Below are 18,281 nucleotides of genomic sequence, written 5' to 3'. Positions count from 1 at the left end.
GGCATCCTCTTGGCACGCGCGGCCCGCGCGGGGAGGGCGGGGCGGGCGCGTTGCCATGGCGCCGACGGGCCGCGTGAATGGGGCATTGTTCGTCGCGGCGCCCGGGCCAGGCTGTCCAGGACCCACCCGGACCCACCCGGGCCGGCAGAGACCGGGAGATGGGGCTGGGGAGAGACGGGAAGACAGGGAGAGACCGGAGGAAGGGAGAGACCGAAAGAGCCGTAGATGCGAAAAGGAAGATACTTAGAAGACAAGGGGAAGAGCGAGCGGGGGAAAGACAGAGAGATGGGGGAGGCCTGTGAGATGGGGGAAAATGCCCAAACGAGGAAAGCCTGACAGAGGAGGAGGGCTAAGGAGAGGCAGAGCAAGGGATCAAGACGGAAGATGAGGGCTGAGGGGAAACAGAGGCCCACTGTGCCCGGCGCTGCGCCTGGCAACGGGAGGAGGCAGAAGACCAGGACCCGGAGACAAAGTCAGAGATGCTAGGAGGTGGGGGGAGCCCAGCCAGATGGAGGGTCAGGGAGACCCAGGAAGGAAATGAAGGGAAAGCTCCGTGGGTCTCTGGTCCCACCCACCTCAGTCCCTTCTCCACTCCCCTCATGTTTCTGTCCACTCCCCTTTCCACGACTCGCCTCCCCCGGTTGACACTCTCAGAAGACAAACCTCAGTCCTACACATCTCCACACACCCGCTATAAGAGACCGTCGACACAGAAATCTGGTCCTTGGGGACACGACACAGACACAGTGACTCCTACTGATCCATCCACAGACACCCAGAGACACTTACAGTCATGGCTACAGGCAGGCACACCCACGACAGGGACTCCTACCCCACACCAGAGCCCCACAGATGCACCATTACATGAGGACCCTGCCAGACATGTGGTCCTGGTCACACACGGTCACACATCACCACACAGGCTCACCCTCTAGGGAACACTGTCATACGTCCCCCGCCCAGATACAGAATGCTGTCATCTGCACACCTCTCCCTACATTCAGTGACACCTTCTATGACACACATGCGCTGTCCCCCTGGTCTGACCCATTGACTGGCTTCCTGTCCCCTAGTCCAGATTGGGGGTTCTGTGGGTCTGCAGGGTCAGTCCCCATGTCTCACATACAGACACTGTCGTTGGTGGAGATTGGGAAGGGAACGGAAGGAAGTGAAACCCCACCTCACTCTGCTTCAAAGAGCTGGGTCAAGCCAGGCCAGGGTGTTCCCCTAACTTCTGGCTGTCTGGGTCAACTTGGCCCAAACCTGGACCAAGGGTGTCCCCTGGTGGCCATGTATGGTCCCTGCACCCATCACGTGGGGAGATGGTGGCAGCCCAGTGACCCAGCCTGAATAGAAGGGCAGAGAGGACAGGCCCAGGCTTAGTACAGAGACCTGGAGAGACTTAAAGCCTGGATCCAGAAGCGAGAACCCAGACCCAGAATTCAGAGCTTGAAATGCAGATCCCAGAATTCAGAATCAGAGTTCAGAATCCAGAATCTGAATCTAGATGCCCGGATGCCAAGATCTAGAATCTAGATCCTAGAACTCAGGTCCCAGAATTTAAAATCCAGGTCCAAATGTCTAGGATCTAGAATCCAGACATTTACATCCTGTCTCCCAGAACCTAAAACCAAGGACCCAGAGCCCAAAACCCTCCTCGGAACCAGGTCCCAATATTCTCCAAGCCTCCCACGTTAGACCCTAGGCAGCAGGGGTTGGTCCCAGCTGCTGTCCCTGTGTATTTACACACACACACTTCAACAGGATCTTATAGACCCACACCCCAAAACCTACAGCCTGTGACCATCACACGTACAACGTCATACACTACAGATACACATGGACAATCACACACACACACACACACACACACACACACACATTTACAGCCTAGCAACACAGCATCACCTAAAGAAACCCAGAACTGCCATATGCTCCTCTCCCAGCACATGGACCCATGTTCTTCTGTGCACCCATGCAGTCTCAGAGCTCCCCCGCCGCACCCCCAACCCATCCCACCAAGCTCAGGCACACAGCCACCATACCCAGAGACACAAAACCCAGGACACCCCAGGTTCTGTGCCCTGCATCCAAACACACTCACAGGATTGTGAAGGCTGGCACAGGCATACACACATACACACGCGCACACACACACACACACACACACAAACTCCCCCAAGCATGGAGAAGCCCCGCGCCTTGGCAGCTATGCAGCCCCTGGGAACAGGACCCCTGGGACAGGGCTTGCCGTGCACCCCCGTGCCCACCCCAGCCCTCCCCTGCCTGGCCGGCTGGCGGGCTTTAATACAGATGCCAAACTCATAATTGTAACTGAGGGTGACAGGGTCACCTTGAGCCCCAGATGCTCGCGCGGTGACAGATGGCGTTGGCAAACCTGATTAGCGGCCCCCGTGCCAGCGCCTGTGGCACCTGCATCCCTTGCCCCTCCCCCGCTCCCCCAGCACTCATTACCCACCCATTACTGGGCCTGGGGGGCGGGGGTGGGGGCCGGCTGGCACTGCCCAGGAGGGGGCAGGGACACCGGGGGGCCCCCTGGCACTAAGGTTCCCAGCTGGCTCCCCGGCTGGCAGGAGGTGGGCACAGCTGAAGGGGGGTAGCAGGCGCCTCGTGCCTGCCAGAGAGAGGGGTACCTACAGTGCCAGGGCTGAGCTGCCCACTCGGACCCTGCCCGGGCTTTGGCCCAGAACCCTGGAGGGAGGAGGGATAGTGCGCCCCCTGTGGGCCCTTGCGACCCTCCCCCACCCAGGGCCCTTGAAGCCAGGCTTTGGGAGCTGGCGGCCTGGCCTGTTCCCACCCCGCTGTGCAGACCTGTAGGGTCAGAGGTCACAGGCTCCCACGCCCTGCTGGCCCATCTGTTTCCTCGGGTCCCCTCCTTCTGCTCCCCTCACCTGGGGCCTTCCTTCCTGAGGCAGGAAGAGGGCTGAGAGGGGCCTGGCCACCTCCCCCCCCCAACCCACCCCACGCTCCGGGGGGCATTTGGAGGCAACCTTGACAGCGCCACATGTCCCTGCGTCTGTGCCAGACGGGCCCATCTGCTAGGGCCCTGGTTCCAGCCGCCCAGAGCCAGGCTGCCCTCCTGCGCCGCAGACCCTGTACCAGGCTACGGAGGGAGCACCCCTGCTGCCTACACCCCAGCCCAGGGCCACCGCTCCCAGGGAACCCTGGTTGGAGGAACACACACACACACGCACGGACACAGACACACACACACGCACAACTGGGCTTGGCCAACCATCACGGTTCCTGTTTAATTCCACACTGTGCATGGGGCTGTATGGAGACTTAAGGGGCTGGGGCTGAAGGGGCAGCTGGGATCACATGGTCCTGCCCCTGACTTGGGGAGCACACGTTTCCCCCCGCGGCTCTGTGGGTCTCCCCGCCTTGGTTTCTTGAGGTCCCAAGAATGGGTCATCCCTGTGTCGCCTGCTCTGCGCAGGAGCATCCGTCCTCCTGGTAGCTGGGAGCGTGTCTTCCATTCGATGAGATGGGGTCCGGCCTGGTGGTTAAAATTCGTTGCCACGCGGCCTAGGATTCGAATGCAGGATCTGTCACTTATTGCTGTGTGACCTGAGCAAGTGACTTTGCCTCCTAGAGTCTCAGTTTCCTTCTCTGGGAAATGGGATGATACCAACCCGTATCTCCTTGGGCTGCTCCGAGGAGGACGTGAAGTAGTGGGTGTCAAACACTCAGCGCGGGACGGGGCAAACAGAGTGCTCCAAAAATGTGTGCTATGACTGTGAGTGGTCCACACCCCCACCTCCCCAGTGAGGATACATCTGGTGTCCCTGGAGCCCTGTCTGGCTGTCCCTGTGTCCCCGGTCTCTTGACCCAGTGCTCATGATCCAGGTCAGCGTCTTCTGGGCACGTCCCCCCCACTCCTGCATCTCCCCAAGGAGTTTGCGTCTGTGTGTCTGTCCATCAAGCGCAGATCACGCCTTCGGGCTGCACTGACAGCCTTCAACCAGCACAGTAGATGTCTTCATCCGTCGACGGGAGTCTGGGCGACTCGCCCGACACCACAGGAGGACAGGGGTCCGGCGCTTGCGAGCGGGCACACAGCTGTTGCAGAGGACGAGCGGGGTGGGCTGCGAGCTGGGGATGTAGAGGGAGGAGCAGCGGCCAAAGCAGAGGTGATTGCGGAGGTGAACTGACGAGCAGCCGGGCCGGGAGAGCACCTGGGGCCGGGAAATGGGTCAAGGGCAGCGGAGTCTGGGGCCCGAATGGGGAGAATCATCATCTACCCCCACCTCTACAGGCCCGGGCTCTGGTCCTGAATGCTACCTCCTGGCTGTGTGACTCGGAGCAAGCTACTTAACCTCTCTGGTCCTGTTTCCTCACCTGTGAAACGGTGGAAGTTCAGCCAGGCAAGAAAGAAATCAGTCTTGCCCTTTCAACAGGAGTACTACAGGGAAGGGCTGATTCTTCCGAGAAGGAGATGATGAGGTCACTTGGGGATTGGCATCGGGAGGAGTCTGCTGCGCCTCCGGGGAGGAGGGATGGCAGGAAGGGGTGGTATTATAGGAGCCTGGGGGGATTTAACAGAAAGCCTTTAGCCCCTTGCTGGGCACACAGTTGGCCTTCAATAAACCTTCTGGGGTCCCCTCCAACTTCGTGGCTTTATCAACTCGTCCCCAGATCATGGTCCTTCTCTGTTTAAACCCTGCATTCCTGCCACCCTGCGACCCCCCCCAATCAACCCCCCTCCCTTCACTCTGCCTCAGCGGCCCCAGCCTCCTCACTGCTCCTCTGGTACCCCAAACACAAGCCCACCGCTGGCCCGTTGCCCCTGCAGAGCCCTGCACCTGAGCTCATCCCGATTGAGATCATCCCGACTGCTCCTTCCTCAAAAGCACCCCCACAGGAAGTGTCTCCCCCTGGTCTCTATCCCTGTGGCCAGTCTCTTTCTTCACGGGCTGCTAGTAATTTATAGTTCTGTCTCTTTGGATGTTCCTCTCCTAGAACATAAGATACCTGGACACAGGGACGTTCTCTGCTTTATTTAGGCGGGCGGCTCAGCTGGCCCATCGTGCGGAAAGCTGACATTGCTGAGCCCTAACACCAGGCCAGGGCCCGCACTGCTCACCTTCGGTGAACTCACTCCTCCCACAATGCTCCAGGCCGGAACCTTGGAATCCTCATTTATATATGAGGAGACCAGAGGCTCTGAGCAGTCCCTCCCTTAATGAAGGGATTGCGAACCCTTAGAAATTTTGTGTCATCCTGGGGCAGTTATAGCTCTGGGAGAGGGTACACAGCTGGATCCCAAGCCAGGGGTTCCCTCTGCGGGGTGCAGTGTGCCTGCCTGGCTGCCTGGGGCAATTGGGGCAGGATTCAGGGCAAGGTAGCTGGTCCAAGGCCACGCAGTCACCCGCATGTCCCCTGGATTCAGCGAAAATTTGCTGAATGAATAACAAGCCAGGGGGTGCTGGGAACGGATGCCTTGCAGGGCATGGCTCCAAACACCTTGCGTAAATTCATGTCTATTGTTAAGTCTGTTGTTGCAAAGATAGGAAATGAGGCTCAGAGAAGGGAAGCCACTTCCCCCGGGTCACACAGAAATCATTAGTTAAGGCATAACTTGAAGCCAGGTACACCGGGCACCAAAGCTCGTGTTCTAAACACATGGTCTGAGTTCTCACAACACTTACAGAGCAGTGACTGGGTGCCCATACCCATACCTGTCTCGTTCAACTGCCCAGTAGCCCTTAAAGGGCAGATACTATCATTCATTCATTCATTTATTCATTCAACAAACACTGAGGGGTTATCGTGTGCCTGGCTCTGCTCCCAGGCCTGGAGATGGGGCTACGGAAGCAAACAAGGCATAACATAATCCCTGCGCTATTGGAGCAGACATCCTAGTGAGGGAGACACAATAAATGCAATTGCAAAATCAGTTTTAGATGTTAGGTGATGTGTTCCGCAGTGAGAAAAAAAGCAGGAAACAGGCAACAGGGTGGCAGGTGCTGCATTTTTAAATGATGCCTGAGTAAAAACCTGAAGGAGGTGAGAGAAGGAGCCACAGAATGCTCGGGGAGTTGGGAGGGAACGGTAGATGCAAAAGGGAACAGCCAGTGCAAAGGCCCTGAGGTAGCTGTGACATTGAATGTGTCCAGATAAAAAGCCAGGTGGCTGGTATGACAGGAGTGAAGTGGGTGAGGGGGAGAGAGAGGAGGCAAGGGTGAGGAAGTGAGAGGCAGAGTGTGCAGGGCCCTGTGGACCTTGGGAAGGACATGGCTTTTGCTCTGGATGAAGTGGGAGCCATGGAGGGTTCTGAGTTGGGGAAGGAGGGAATGTGACTCAGGTATGCGCAGGTGCCCTCTGGCTGTTAAGTGGAAAAATAGACTTGGGTGGGAGACCAGGTAAATCTCCTAGTTGGGTAGGAGGAAACTGAGGATAGGAGAAATGCAGATGGATGCCGGGCTTGACCCCAGATCTGTGCAGGACCCCAGCCTATGCCCTCTGCCCATGCTGAAACTCCACCCTCCCCTCCCCCCACCCACCCTCACCTGAGTGTAGGGCACAGCCTTGCACATCTCCTGGGCCACTTCCTGCGGGTCCAGTGGCAGAGACACGGTCGGGGCCACCTCCTGCCCATGGTGCTGGCTACCTCTCCCCAGCGGCCCAGTTTTCTGCAGGCCCAAGAAGGCCTTCCAGCTGCTGAGGGCAGAGAACTGTTCCTGGGAACCTAGGGTCCCTTGGCCCAGGGCCCGGGTCTGATTGGTGGCATCCCAGAGCTGAGGTGGGGGCCCCAGGAGTCCAGGCCTCCCGGAGCCCGTGTGTAACCGGGTCCCACTGAGCAGGCTCAGGAGAGTGGTCAGCTGGCCGAGGAACATCCGTCCGTCTGTCAGTCAGTCTGGGACTGGGCTCAGGGTCCTGGTCAGTCAACCCTGCTGTCTGGTGAGTGGAGTCTCGGCCTTTCAGACCTGCTTTTAATGGCCTGCCCCCAAACTGGGCAGCTCTGGCAGGAGACACCACAGTGGGGAGGAAAATAAACCAAGGCCTGCTGGTTTCCCACCCCTCCCCCTCAGCCTGCCAGGGTTCTGGGTGGGGGCTGGGTCTGTGGGTGGGTGGGCTGTGGGGTCAGGGAAAGGCACCACCCGAAACACAGGGGCTCTGGGGCACAATGCCTGGAGGTTGGGCGGGGGGAAGGGAGCTTCTTCTCCGGTCCAGGGCACCCTCCCTCCAGAGGGCAAAACCAGTCATCCCAGCCAGGCCTCCCGGTGGCAGCCTCAGCACTGCGACTTTCTGGCTGTGCAACCCCCTCAGCCATGCTGGGACCCAGCTTCCTCTACTGTTACAGAGATCCTGTGTTCTTAACACTTCCTACCTGGGCACGTGGGATCCTTCAGGTAAACAGCTTAGAGCAGAGGCTGATACACTGTAGAACTACGAGTAAACTATGATGAACATCTCTAGAGCTGCTTTTTCTTTAGCACCTATTAGAGGCCAGGCATAATTCTGAGCCCTGGAGATCCGGGGGTGAGGGGGTGGGGGGCAAGACAGAAATGGGTCCTCACTGTGCATTTGACATTTCAGTGCAGAAAACAAGTTCAGAAAACAGACAAAGATTCCAGAGGCTCCGGTGTAAAGAAGTTATTTAAATAGGATGTGCCTTACAGGTGTCAGGGCGGGGCCTTCTGCCCCCAGGGTGGTCAGAGAAGGCCTCCCCAGGAGGTGACATTTTTGCAGAGCCTTGAGCTGCTGTTGGAAGTGGTGGGAACAGCCTGGTGGGGGGTGGAGGCTGGAGGGCTGGAAACGCAGAAAGAGGCTGGGAGCCGCGTCCCAGGCTTTGGAGCCCGGGGGATGCCTGGGGGTGGGGTCGGGGACTCCGAGACAGGCCCTGGCACCTCCGTGGCCCGCATTTCGCACCCAGGCGAGGAGCTGCCCGCGGCAGGGCCGTGAGAAGCGGCAAACCCGGTCCTTCCCGCGCCCCGCGGAGCTGCGGAGGGCGATGGGGCGCGCTCGCCCTCTGGCGGCAGCTCCAGGGACTGCGCGGTGGCCGCGCCCAGGCTGTCTACCTTCTGGATGCCCCCACCTGGCCACAGGTGCGAGGGGGCTTCCCGCTCACCCCGCTACATGCGAGCTCCTCAGCGTCCCCCCAGCCGCCCTCTCGCTGTCCTCCAGACCCAGCTGATGGCAGCTCCTGCCAGGTGCCAAGGACCCAAACTTTGGAGCCCTGCTGACCCCTCTTTCTCTGACGCCCCCCTCCCCTCCATCTGATATGATGGCAAGTCCCGTCCGCCTTCAGAGTCTACCTAGAATCCATCTACTTCTCACTCCTCTCTCGTTCCCCCACCCGGACACAGCCATTATGTCCCACTTGAACCAATACTGTCCCTCCACAGTGGTGCTCCAGCTACACGCGCCCCCACGCCTCTCCCCCAAGTCTGTTGCCTCCACAGCAACCAGAAGGCGCCGGTGAATACTTGTGTCCAGGCATTTCTCTCCTCTGCTCAGAACCTTCCAGGGCTCCCACTTCACCCAGGGGAACAGCCCAAGTCCTCAGGGCAGTCCAGCGATGTCTTTCTGTCCCTTCCTATCACCACTATCTCAACCTCAGCTTTCCAATCCTCACCCCCTTTCTCCCTCCAGCCACAGGGGGCCTCCTCGATGTTCCCCAGACTCACCAGGCATAATCCCATAATACTACCCAGTGGTACAGGGCTAAGGAAGCTCCTTTGTGCCTGAAAATATAACCAAGAAAAATTCAGTTAAAAAAAAATCAGAACTGGATGTCTAGTTGTGCCTGGATGGCTCAGTCCTTAAGTGTCTGCCTTCTGCTCAGGTCATGATCCTAGGATCCTGGGATTGAGCTCCAAGTCGGGGTTCCCTGCTCAGTGGAGAGCCTGCTTCTGCCTCTACGTGGTGCTCTGCCTACTTGTGCTCTCTATCTGTCAAATGAACAGATCTTTAAAAACAAACAAAAACTAGGTATCTATTGTATGCTGACCTTTTGAGGGAGAGGGACAAGAATTTACAGCTATGCGTTACTTGTGTTTGCATTTGAATTTCCATGTTGAAAAGAGCAGCAATTTTTGTTTTGGGGAAGGGCTTCACTTTAGAGTTTAAACATTGCTTTGGGGATGTCTGTGTGGCTCAGTTGGTTCGACTTCCCACTCTTGATCTTGGCTCAGGTCTTGACCTCAGGGTCTTGAGTTCAAGTCCACCATGGGCTACACACTGGGTGTGACTACTTAAAAAAAAAAAAAAAAAAAAGTTGTTTTGGGACCCCTGGATGGCTCAGTCAGTTAAGCTTCTGCATTTGGCTCAGGTCATGATCTCCCCAGGGTCCTGGGATAGAGCCCCACAACTGGCTCCTGGCTCAGGGGGGAGCCTGCTTCTCCTTCTCCCTCTGCCTCCCTCCCCTGCCCCTGCTCATGCTCTCTCTCTCTCTGTATCTGTCTCAAATGAATAAATAAAATCTTTTTAAAAATTTTTAAGTATACAAAAGGAAACAGAAGAAAAAAAGTACAAATGAAAGCAATCTGTACGATTGGTCTGCTCCCTTGCTTTATAAGTGAACTATTTCAGGCATTCAAATAAGTATAGATAAAAATATAGGGCTCCTGAGTGGCTCAGTGGGTTAAGCCTCTGCCTTCAGCTCAGGTCTTGATCTCAGGGTCCTGGGATCGAGCCCTGCATCTGGCTCTCTTCAGCAGGAAGCCTGCTTCTCCCTCTCTCTCTCTGCCTGCCTCTCTGCCCACTTGTGATCTCTCTCTCTGTGTCGAATAAATAAATAATATTTTAAAAAATACGTATATATATATAACAAACACCCCTGTACTCATTACCCCAATTAAAAATTAAAAATTATGGGCGCCTGGGTGGCTCAGTGGGTTAAGCCACTGCCTTCGGCTCAGGTCATGATCTCAGGGTCCTGGGATCGAGTCCCGCATCGGGCTCTCTGCTCGGCAGGGAGCCTGCTTCCCTCTCTCTCTCTCTCTGCCTGCCTCTCCATCTACTTGTGATTTCTGTCAAATAAATAAATAAAATCTTTAAAAAAAATTAAAAATTATAGATATGAGAGAAACTGGTGCTATACTTGTTCCTAATTCCTGAATTGATCAATTGTAATTCCCATGCCTGTATTCATAGTTCTACTACATATGTATCCATTCGGATACATAAAATTGTTTTGTTGTTTTAAATTTAATATACATAGTATTATACACACACACACACACACACACACACACACACATCCTTTTAACTTTCATCTACCCACTTCATATTGCTTCATTTCTACTCTGAAGAGTATTCTGCTGCACACCTATCTCCCAAATTTATTTCTCCATTGCCCATCACAATGAATCCTGCAAGGAACAATCTGGAATATGACTCTGCCCATTAAAGTCAGTTCTAATTGGGTGATTCCCAATTACAGTGGAATCTCTGGGGATGGGATCCAGGCACTGGTGTTTTTAAAAACCATGTTGGGGCTGCTATGAACCCCTAGTGTGTACGGTCATATACAGGAGGGAATCTGGTACCTCAGCAATGCTTCCATGTCTCCTGGAAGGCTCATGGGAGAGTATCTGATTCTGGGATGGAGGTTAAGAACCTGCATTTCTTACAGGTTTCCAGGTCAGTGGGGGGTTGCTGCTGGCCTGGGGACCAAACTCTGAGAACCTTGATCTATAGAGCACCTTTATTCTTTCTACTTCCTTTCTTTCTTTTAGAGAGAGAGCACAAGCAGAGGGGGAAGGAGCAGAAGCAGAGGGAGAAGCAGACTCCCCGCTGAACAAGGAGCCCAATGCGGGGCTTAATCCCAGGACCCTGAGATCACAACCTGAGCCAAAGGCAGACATTTAACCAACTGAGGCACCCAGGCACCCCAAGAGGACCTTTATTCTTTTTAACATCTGCATAGTATTCCATCCTTTGGATATTTAGTAGTTTCGTTAACCAGCTCTCTAGTCTTGGACATTTATGTTTTTTTCCATCTTGTTACTCCAGAAAGAAAAGCTCCCTACTATGGAATATCATTCAGCCATAGAAAAGAATGAGGTACATATTAATTTGCTCGGGCTGCCATCCCAGAGGACCACAGACTAGGGAGCTTCCTCAACAGAAATTTATTTTCTCACAGTTCTGGAGCCTAGGAATCTGAGATCGAGGGGTCACCCTAGCTCATTTTTATTCTGAACATATAAAGCCTCTCTCCTTAGCTTGTGGATGACCATCATCTCCCTGTGTCTTCATGTGGTTCTCCTTCCGTGTGAGTCTGTGTCCAGATTTCCTTTTCTTTCCTTTTTTTTTTTTTTAATGATTTTATTTATTTATTTGACAGAGATCACAAGGAGGCAGAGAGACAGGCACAGAAGGGGGAGAAGCAGGCTCCCTTCCGAGAAGAGAGCCCGACATGGGGCTTGATCCAAGGATTCTGAGATCATGACCTGAGCGGAAGGCAGAGGCTTCACCACTGAGCCACCCAGGTGCCCCAGGATTTCCTTTCCTTTTCTTTCTTTCTTTTTTTTTTTTTTTAAAGATTTTATTTATTTATTTGACAAAGATCACAAGTAGGCAGAGAGGCAGGCAGAGAGAGGAGGAAGCAGGCTCCCCACCAAGCAGAGAGCCCAATGCGGGGCTCTATCCCCTGACCCTAAGATCATGTCCTGAGCGGAAGGCAAAGGCTTTAACCCACTGAGCCACCCAGGTGCCCCAGGGATCTTATTTCTACATGTGGTCACATTCTGAGGTACTGGGAACCAGCACTTTAACATATGAATTGTTGAGGGGGGATGCAACTCAGTCTGACAGTACTGATACGTGTTACAGTACGGATGAACCTCGAAAACGTGGTGAGTAAAAGAATCCAGGGGTGCCTGGGTGGCTCAGTGGGCTAAAGCCTCTGCTTTCGGCTCAGGTCATGATCTCAGGGTCCTGGGATCGAGCCCCGCATTCAGCTCTCTGCTCAGCAGGGAGCCTGCTTCCTCCTCTCTCTCTCTCTCTCTGTCTGCCTCTATGCCTACTTGTGATCTCTCTCTGTCAAATAAATAAATAAAATCTTAAAAAAAAAAAAAAAAGAATCCAGACACAAATGGTCACAAATGACTCCGTTTATAGGAAATATGCAGTATTAGGCAAATTGGTAGAGACAAAGTAGACTACTGGTTACCAGGATCTAAGGGGAGGGGGTAAGCCGGAGTGACTTTAACAGGGATGGAATTTCCTTTTGGGGCGATGGAAATGCTCCAGAACTACAGAGGCGGTAGTTTCACAGCACTATGTATGTGCTAAAGCCACTGCATAGTTCATTTTATTTTATTTATTTTTAAAAGATTTTATTTATTTATTTGACAGAACCCAGCGAGAGAGGGAAAACAAGCAGGGAAAGTGGGAGAGGGAGAATCAGGCTTCCCGCTGAGCAGGGAGCCCGATGTGGGTCTCCATCCCAGGACCCCAGGATCATGACCTGAGCCGAAGGTAGAGGCTTAACAACTGAGCCACCCAGATGCCCCCATTTTATTTTTAAATAGTTTTTATTTATTTATTTATTTGAGAGAGAAAGAACACGTGTGGGAGGGGAAGGAAGAGGGAATGAAAATCCCAAGCAAACTTCCCGCTGAACGTAGAGCCCGGTGCAGGGCTTGATCTCATGACCCCAAGATCATGAAACCAAGAATCGGACACCTAACTGACTGTGCCACCCAGGCACCCAGGACTGCTAACGTTATTTATATATTTATATACTATATATATATATATTTATGAGGGAGAGAGATTTTGAAGCAGACTCTACCCTGAGCAAGGAGCCAACATGGGGCTCGATCTCAGGACACTGGGATTAGGACCTCAGCCAACACCCAGAGTCCCATGCTCAACTGATTGAGCCACCCAGCCCCCCCTGGATTGTTCACTTTAAAATGATTAACTTTAGGGGTTGTGGGATAGAGCTCTGTGTCAGCCGGGAGTTCAGCAAGAAGTCTGCTAAACTTTCTCTCTCCCTCTCCCCCTGCCCTTCCCTGCGCTCTGTCTCTCTCTCTCTCAAATAAATAAATAAATAAATAAATAAATAAAAATCTTTAAAACAATTAATTTTATGCTACATAAATTCTAATTTTAATTTAAATAAAATTTCAATTTAAGGGAAGCAGGCCCCCTGCTAAGCAGAGAGCCCGATGAAGGGCTTGATCCCAGGACCCTGAGATCATGACCTGATCTGAAGGCAGAGGCTTTAACTCACTGAGCCACCCAGGTGCCCCTGAAACTTTTTTTTAACTATTATTTTTTATAAATAACTGCAGTGAGAAATACACTTTATGCTATGAACCAGAGGTGGCAGAATGTACTTTCCAAAGAGACCTCAACAGTATGCCCCACCCCCACACACAATTCTTTGTATGTGACTTTGAAAATCCTCTGACTGGGGGCACCTGGATTGCTCAGTTGGTTAAGCGTCTGTCTTCAACTCGGGTCATAATCTCAGGTCCTGGGATGGAGTCCCTCATCAGGGCTCCCTGCTCAGTGCCCCACCCCCCTTCTGCTGCTCCCTCTGCTTGTGGTCTCTCACTCTCTCTGTCAAATAAATAAATAAAATCCAAAAAAAAAAAAAAGAGAGAGAGAGAGAACTTTAAAAAGGGAGAAAACCCTTTGATTGCATGACAATCTTTGACCCCGCCTCCTGAATCTGGACAAACCTGATGACTGACTCCGCCAACAGCATAAAGCAGAAATGATGTCATGTGACCCCTGCGATTCAGTCATCAAAATGCCATGCCCTTCAGCCTAGAGCCCTTGGGACCCAGCTGCCATGTTGTAAGGAAGTTCAAGTTGGCTCACTTTCTTGAGGATATTCAGCCAACAGCCTATCTGAGACTTCAGCCAGCATCAACAACAAGACATGAATGAAGGGAGATGCCTTCTGATGATTCTGGTAGCCAGGCATCAATTCATTCAACTTCAAATTCTTCCTAGCTGAAGATGCAGAAAGCATAGAGTAGAAACGAGCCATCCATCCCCACTGCACACTTCCCAAATCCCCCCTCCTTTTTTTTTTTTTTTTTGCAAAACTGTATTTAAATCCTTGTTAGTTAACATACAGTACAATATTGATTTCAGGAGTAGAATTCAGTGGTTCATTGCTTACATACAACACCCAGCGCTCATCACAACAAGCGCCCTCCTTAATTCCCATCACCCATATAGCCCATCCCCCCCTACCTCTCTCCATCCACCCACAATTCGTTCTCTATAGTTATGAGTTTCAGGGTTTTTTTAAAGATTTTATTTATTTATTTGACAGACAGAGATCACAAGGAGGCAGATAGACAGGCAGAGAGAGAGGAAGAAGCAGGCTCCCTGCCAAGCACATGGCCTGATGCGGGACTTGATCCGAGAACCCTAGGATTGTGGCCTGAGCCAAAGGCAGAGGTTTTAACCCACTGAGCCACCCAGGCGCCCCTAGTTATGAGTTTCTTATGGTTTGTTTTCTTCTCTCTTTTTCCCTCCCTTCCCATGTGTTCATCTGTTTTGTTTCTCCAATTCCACATAGGAGTGAAATCATACGGTATTTGTCCTTCCCTGACAGACTTATTTTGCTTAGCTTAAGACCCTCTATCTAGCTCCATCCACCTCACTGCAAAAGGCAAGATTTCATTCTTTTTGATGGCTGAGTCATAGTCCATTGCAGAGACACACACCACATCTTCTTTATCCAGCCATCATCAGATGGGCACCGCGCTTGGGCTCTTTCCATAGTTTGGCTTTTGTTGATGTCCAAAATTTTTTTTCTTTTTTAAGATTTTATTTATTTATTTGACAGACAGAGATCACAAGTAGGCAGAGAAGCAGGCAGAGAGAGAGGAGGAAGCAGGCTCCCTGCTGAGCCGAGAGCCCGATGCGGGGCAGCCCGATGCGGGGCTTGATCCCAGGACTCTGGGATCATGACCTGAGCCGAAGGCAGAGGCTGAACCCACTGAGCCACCCAGGCATCCCTGATATCCAAATTCTTGACCTACACGCTCTATGAGCAAAATCAAAATGGTTGTTTGGGGCAAAGTTTGTTAGCGCCATTTGCAACTGGAACACTAGCATATATATACATATGTATATATATATACACAGTATATGTGATAGAATACAAGTTTTACCGAAGGATACTTACCCTTACTACATGTGATACAATCTGATATTTTTATTTTATTCTATTTTTTCTATATAAATAACCACTATACACCCAAGGTCATGGGAACATTATTCACAACAGTTAAAAGGCGCAAGCAGCTCACGTATCCATCAGCGGATGAATGAATTAACAAAATGTGGTAAATACATATGATGGAATGTCATTCAGTCTTAGAAAGGAAGGAAATTATTTTTTTTAAGATTTTTATTTATTTATTTGACACAGAGATCACAAGTAGGCAGAGAAGCAGAGGGGGCCAAGCAGAGAGCCCAATGCAGGGTTTGACACAGGGCTCGATCCCAGGACCCTGAGACAATGACCTGAGCTGAAGGCAGAAGCTCAACCCAGGTGCCACCCAGGTGCCCCGAAAGGAAGGAAACTTTTAACACAGGCTGCAATGGGGACATTATTGAGGACGTTATGCTAAGGGAAATAAGCCAGTCACAATTAGGCAAATACAGTATCCTTCTCCTTATAGGAAGTCCCTAGAGTCGTCAGATTCATACGAACAGAAATAGAATGGTGGGTGCCAGGCACTGGGGGAGGGAGGAATGTGGACTTAGTGTTTAACAGGGACAGTTTCTGTTTTGCAAGATGACAAAGTTTTAGAGCTCAATGGTGGTAATGATTGCACAACAGTGTGGGTGTGCTGATTGCCACTGACTAGCACACTTTAAAATGCTGGCTCCCTGCTGAGCAGAGAGCCAGATGCGGGATTCGATCCCAGGACTCTGGGATCATGACCGGAGCTGAAGGCAGAGGCTTTAACCCACTGAGCCACCCAGGCGTCCCTAAATAAATCATTTTTTAAAATAAAGAGTTTTCTATGGGAGAAAAAAAAAAAAGAGTTTTCTATGAACCATTCTCCCCTTAATTATAAACCTGGAAGTAAATAAATAAATGCTAAGTTGTAACCCAGCTCATTGATTTCCTGAGTCAATAATGGGCCCCCTGACCCACAGGGTGAAAAACAGCTACACAGCATGTACAAGAAATCTCCAGGGAGTCGTGCCTGGGTGAATCAGTCATTATGCATGTGCCTTTGGCTCAGGTTATGATCCCAGGGTCTTGGGATCCAGCCCTGAATCAGGCTCTCTGCTCAGCAGGGAGTCTGCTTCTCTCTTCCCCTCTACCCCCAAACCCGCTTGCGTGCGTGCACTCTCTCTCTCTCCCTCTCTCTTGCTCTCTTTCTCTCAAATAAATAAAATCTTGTAAAAAAATAAAAATACATATTGCATAGTGTTTTCAAGATTCCAGATAAGTAGCAAATGCATAAAGTTTGGTCTGGTCCTGGAAGAATAAGCTAATTTCAAAATAATTGTTACTCCTGAGAAGGGTGGGGTTAGGAAAGGGGTGGTATTTGTCGGTGGAGGCCTTACTGCCTGTCATTGGAGACTTCCACAGTAGGGGGCAGGTTTTATTAAAAAGAGTTTTTTAAAAAAGGATCTGAAGGTGGGTACCTGAGGGGAGGGGGGTAGATGGGGGTAGAGCGGGGTGGAGGGGTAGAGGGATGGGCAAAATAAGTGAAGGGGGTTGAGAGGTACAAATTTCTAGTAACAAAATAAAGTCACAGGGATGACAAGTACAGCATAGGGAACATAGTCAATAATATTGTAGTAACATTGTATGGTGACAGATGGTGACTACACTTACCGTGGTGAGCATTTTGTAATGTGTGCAATTGTCAAAGCACTACATTGAACACCTGAAACTAACATAATATTGTATGTCAACTACACTTCCATTTAAAAAAAGATCTGAAGCGATCTAGTCAAAGTGTTAATATCTGCTAGCTCTGGGTGATGACATATGTGACTGTACTCATCTGTCCTTGCGAAGTAATTCGTTAACACTGTAAATGACAATGTCTAAAACACTGCTCTAGGATACACAAGAAACTAACACAAGTCAGGAGAGGAGCTCAGGCGGGGGTCGGGGGGTATAGAAGACAGGTGGGCATATGATTTCTCACTGTAATCCTTTTTGTTGGTTGTATTTTTTTTTTCACTTACAAAGTATAATAAATCTACAGGAAAGTATGCAGCCCACACATACACAGCTTACAGAATAATTATAACTCAGGCCATCCTGTAGCCCAGATCAAGAAATAACATGAGGGACCCCTGGGTGGCTCAGTCGGTTAAGCATCGGCCTTCGGCTCAGGTCATGATCCCAGGATCCTGAAATCAAGCCCCACATTGGGCTATTTGCTCAGGGCAGAGACTGCTTCTCTCCCTACCCCTCCCCCTGCTGGTGCTGGCTTGCCCTCTCTGATAAAATCTTAAAAACCAAACAAACAAACATTTAGTACAGTCCAAAAGCAAACAGAACAGGAATGTCCAGCTCAAGGACCGGTTACCCAGTGACCCTCTCCCCCCACCAACATGACCACTTCTCCGATAGCCCCTCACACCCATTTTGATTTCCAGAGTGATTGCTGCCTTGCCTTTACCCCTAAGGGTTTGCATCCATAACTATACCAGGATTTTTCCACTTTACATAAAAAGGACAATTTGTGTAAACTTTACACAGTGAAAAACATTCCCTCATGAAAAGGAATCCCTTGGGCCCTGCATCCTTTGTTGCAAATGCTGTCCCTGAGGATTACCCACTTTGAGATTACACCCAGATGTCATTTCTACTCTTGTATTCCTGCGCAGTATTCTGTTGGTTGAAACATCAAAACTTAGGTCTCCATTCTGCTGTGAACCGACTCGGGTGCCCGCTGTTTCCAGCTTGGGATTGACATAAATGATATATATGCTGAGGTTATAAATTCTGGACATTCTTCTCCAGGCTTGCTAGTTCACCCGGGGAACCGCAATTCGTGTGTGTGTGTGTGTGTGTGTGTGTGAGAGAGAGAAAGAGAGAGAGAGAGAGATAAAATATATATAACATAAAACGTACCATTTTCATAATTTTCAATGTACTGTTCAGTGCTATTAAGCACGTCATGCATTTCCAGAACCTTTTCATCTTCTCAAACAGGAACTCTGTCTCCATTAAACGCGAACTCCCATTCTTTGTCTCCTCTGTCCCTGCCAACCACCATTCATTGTACTTTCTGTGTCTATGAATTTGGCTACTCCAAAGTCCTCATATAAGTGGAATCACATGATGTATGTTC

General features: G+C 51.1%; 1 protein-coding gene across 1 annotated transcript; it reads right to left on the bottom strand.

Moving 5' to 3' along the window:
* Nucleotides 1-3,953: 3,953 nt before the first annotated feature.
* On the bottom strand, nt 3,954-6,860 carry DAND5 (DAN domain BMP antagonist family member 5). The gene is made up of 2 exons (XM_059387726.1): nt 6,534-6,860; nt 3,954-4,199 (listed from the first exon to the last, which is right to left on the bottom strand). Exons 1-2 carry the CDS (start codon nt 6,858-6,860, stop codon nt 3,954-3,956), a joined length of 573 nt encoding a protein of 190 aa, XP_059243709.1.
* Between the last annotated feature and the right edge of the window lie 11,421 nt (nt 6,861-18,281).

This window comes from Mustela nigripes, chromosome 2, assembly GCF_022355385.1.
Source record: "Mustela nigripes isolate SB6536 chromosome 2, MUSNIG.SB6536, whole genome shotgun sequence".
Taxonomy (NCBI): domain Eukaryota; kingdom Metazoa; phylum Chordata; class Mammalia; order Carnivora; family Mustelidae; genus Mustela; species Mustela nigripes.
This window is presented reverse-complemented; position numbering and strand designations above follow the sequence as displayed.

Coding starts and splice junctions, on each gene's coding strand:
- DAND5 (XM_059387726.1), bottom strand. CDS start 6,860: ATGTTCCTCGGCCAGCTGACCACTCTCCTGAGCCTGCTCAGTGGGACC. Junction 4,200..6,533: donor AGGCTGTGCCCTACACTCAG/GTGAGGGTGGGT, acceptor TCCCGGCCCCAG/GTGCTCTCCCGGCCCGGCTG.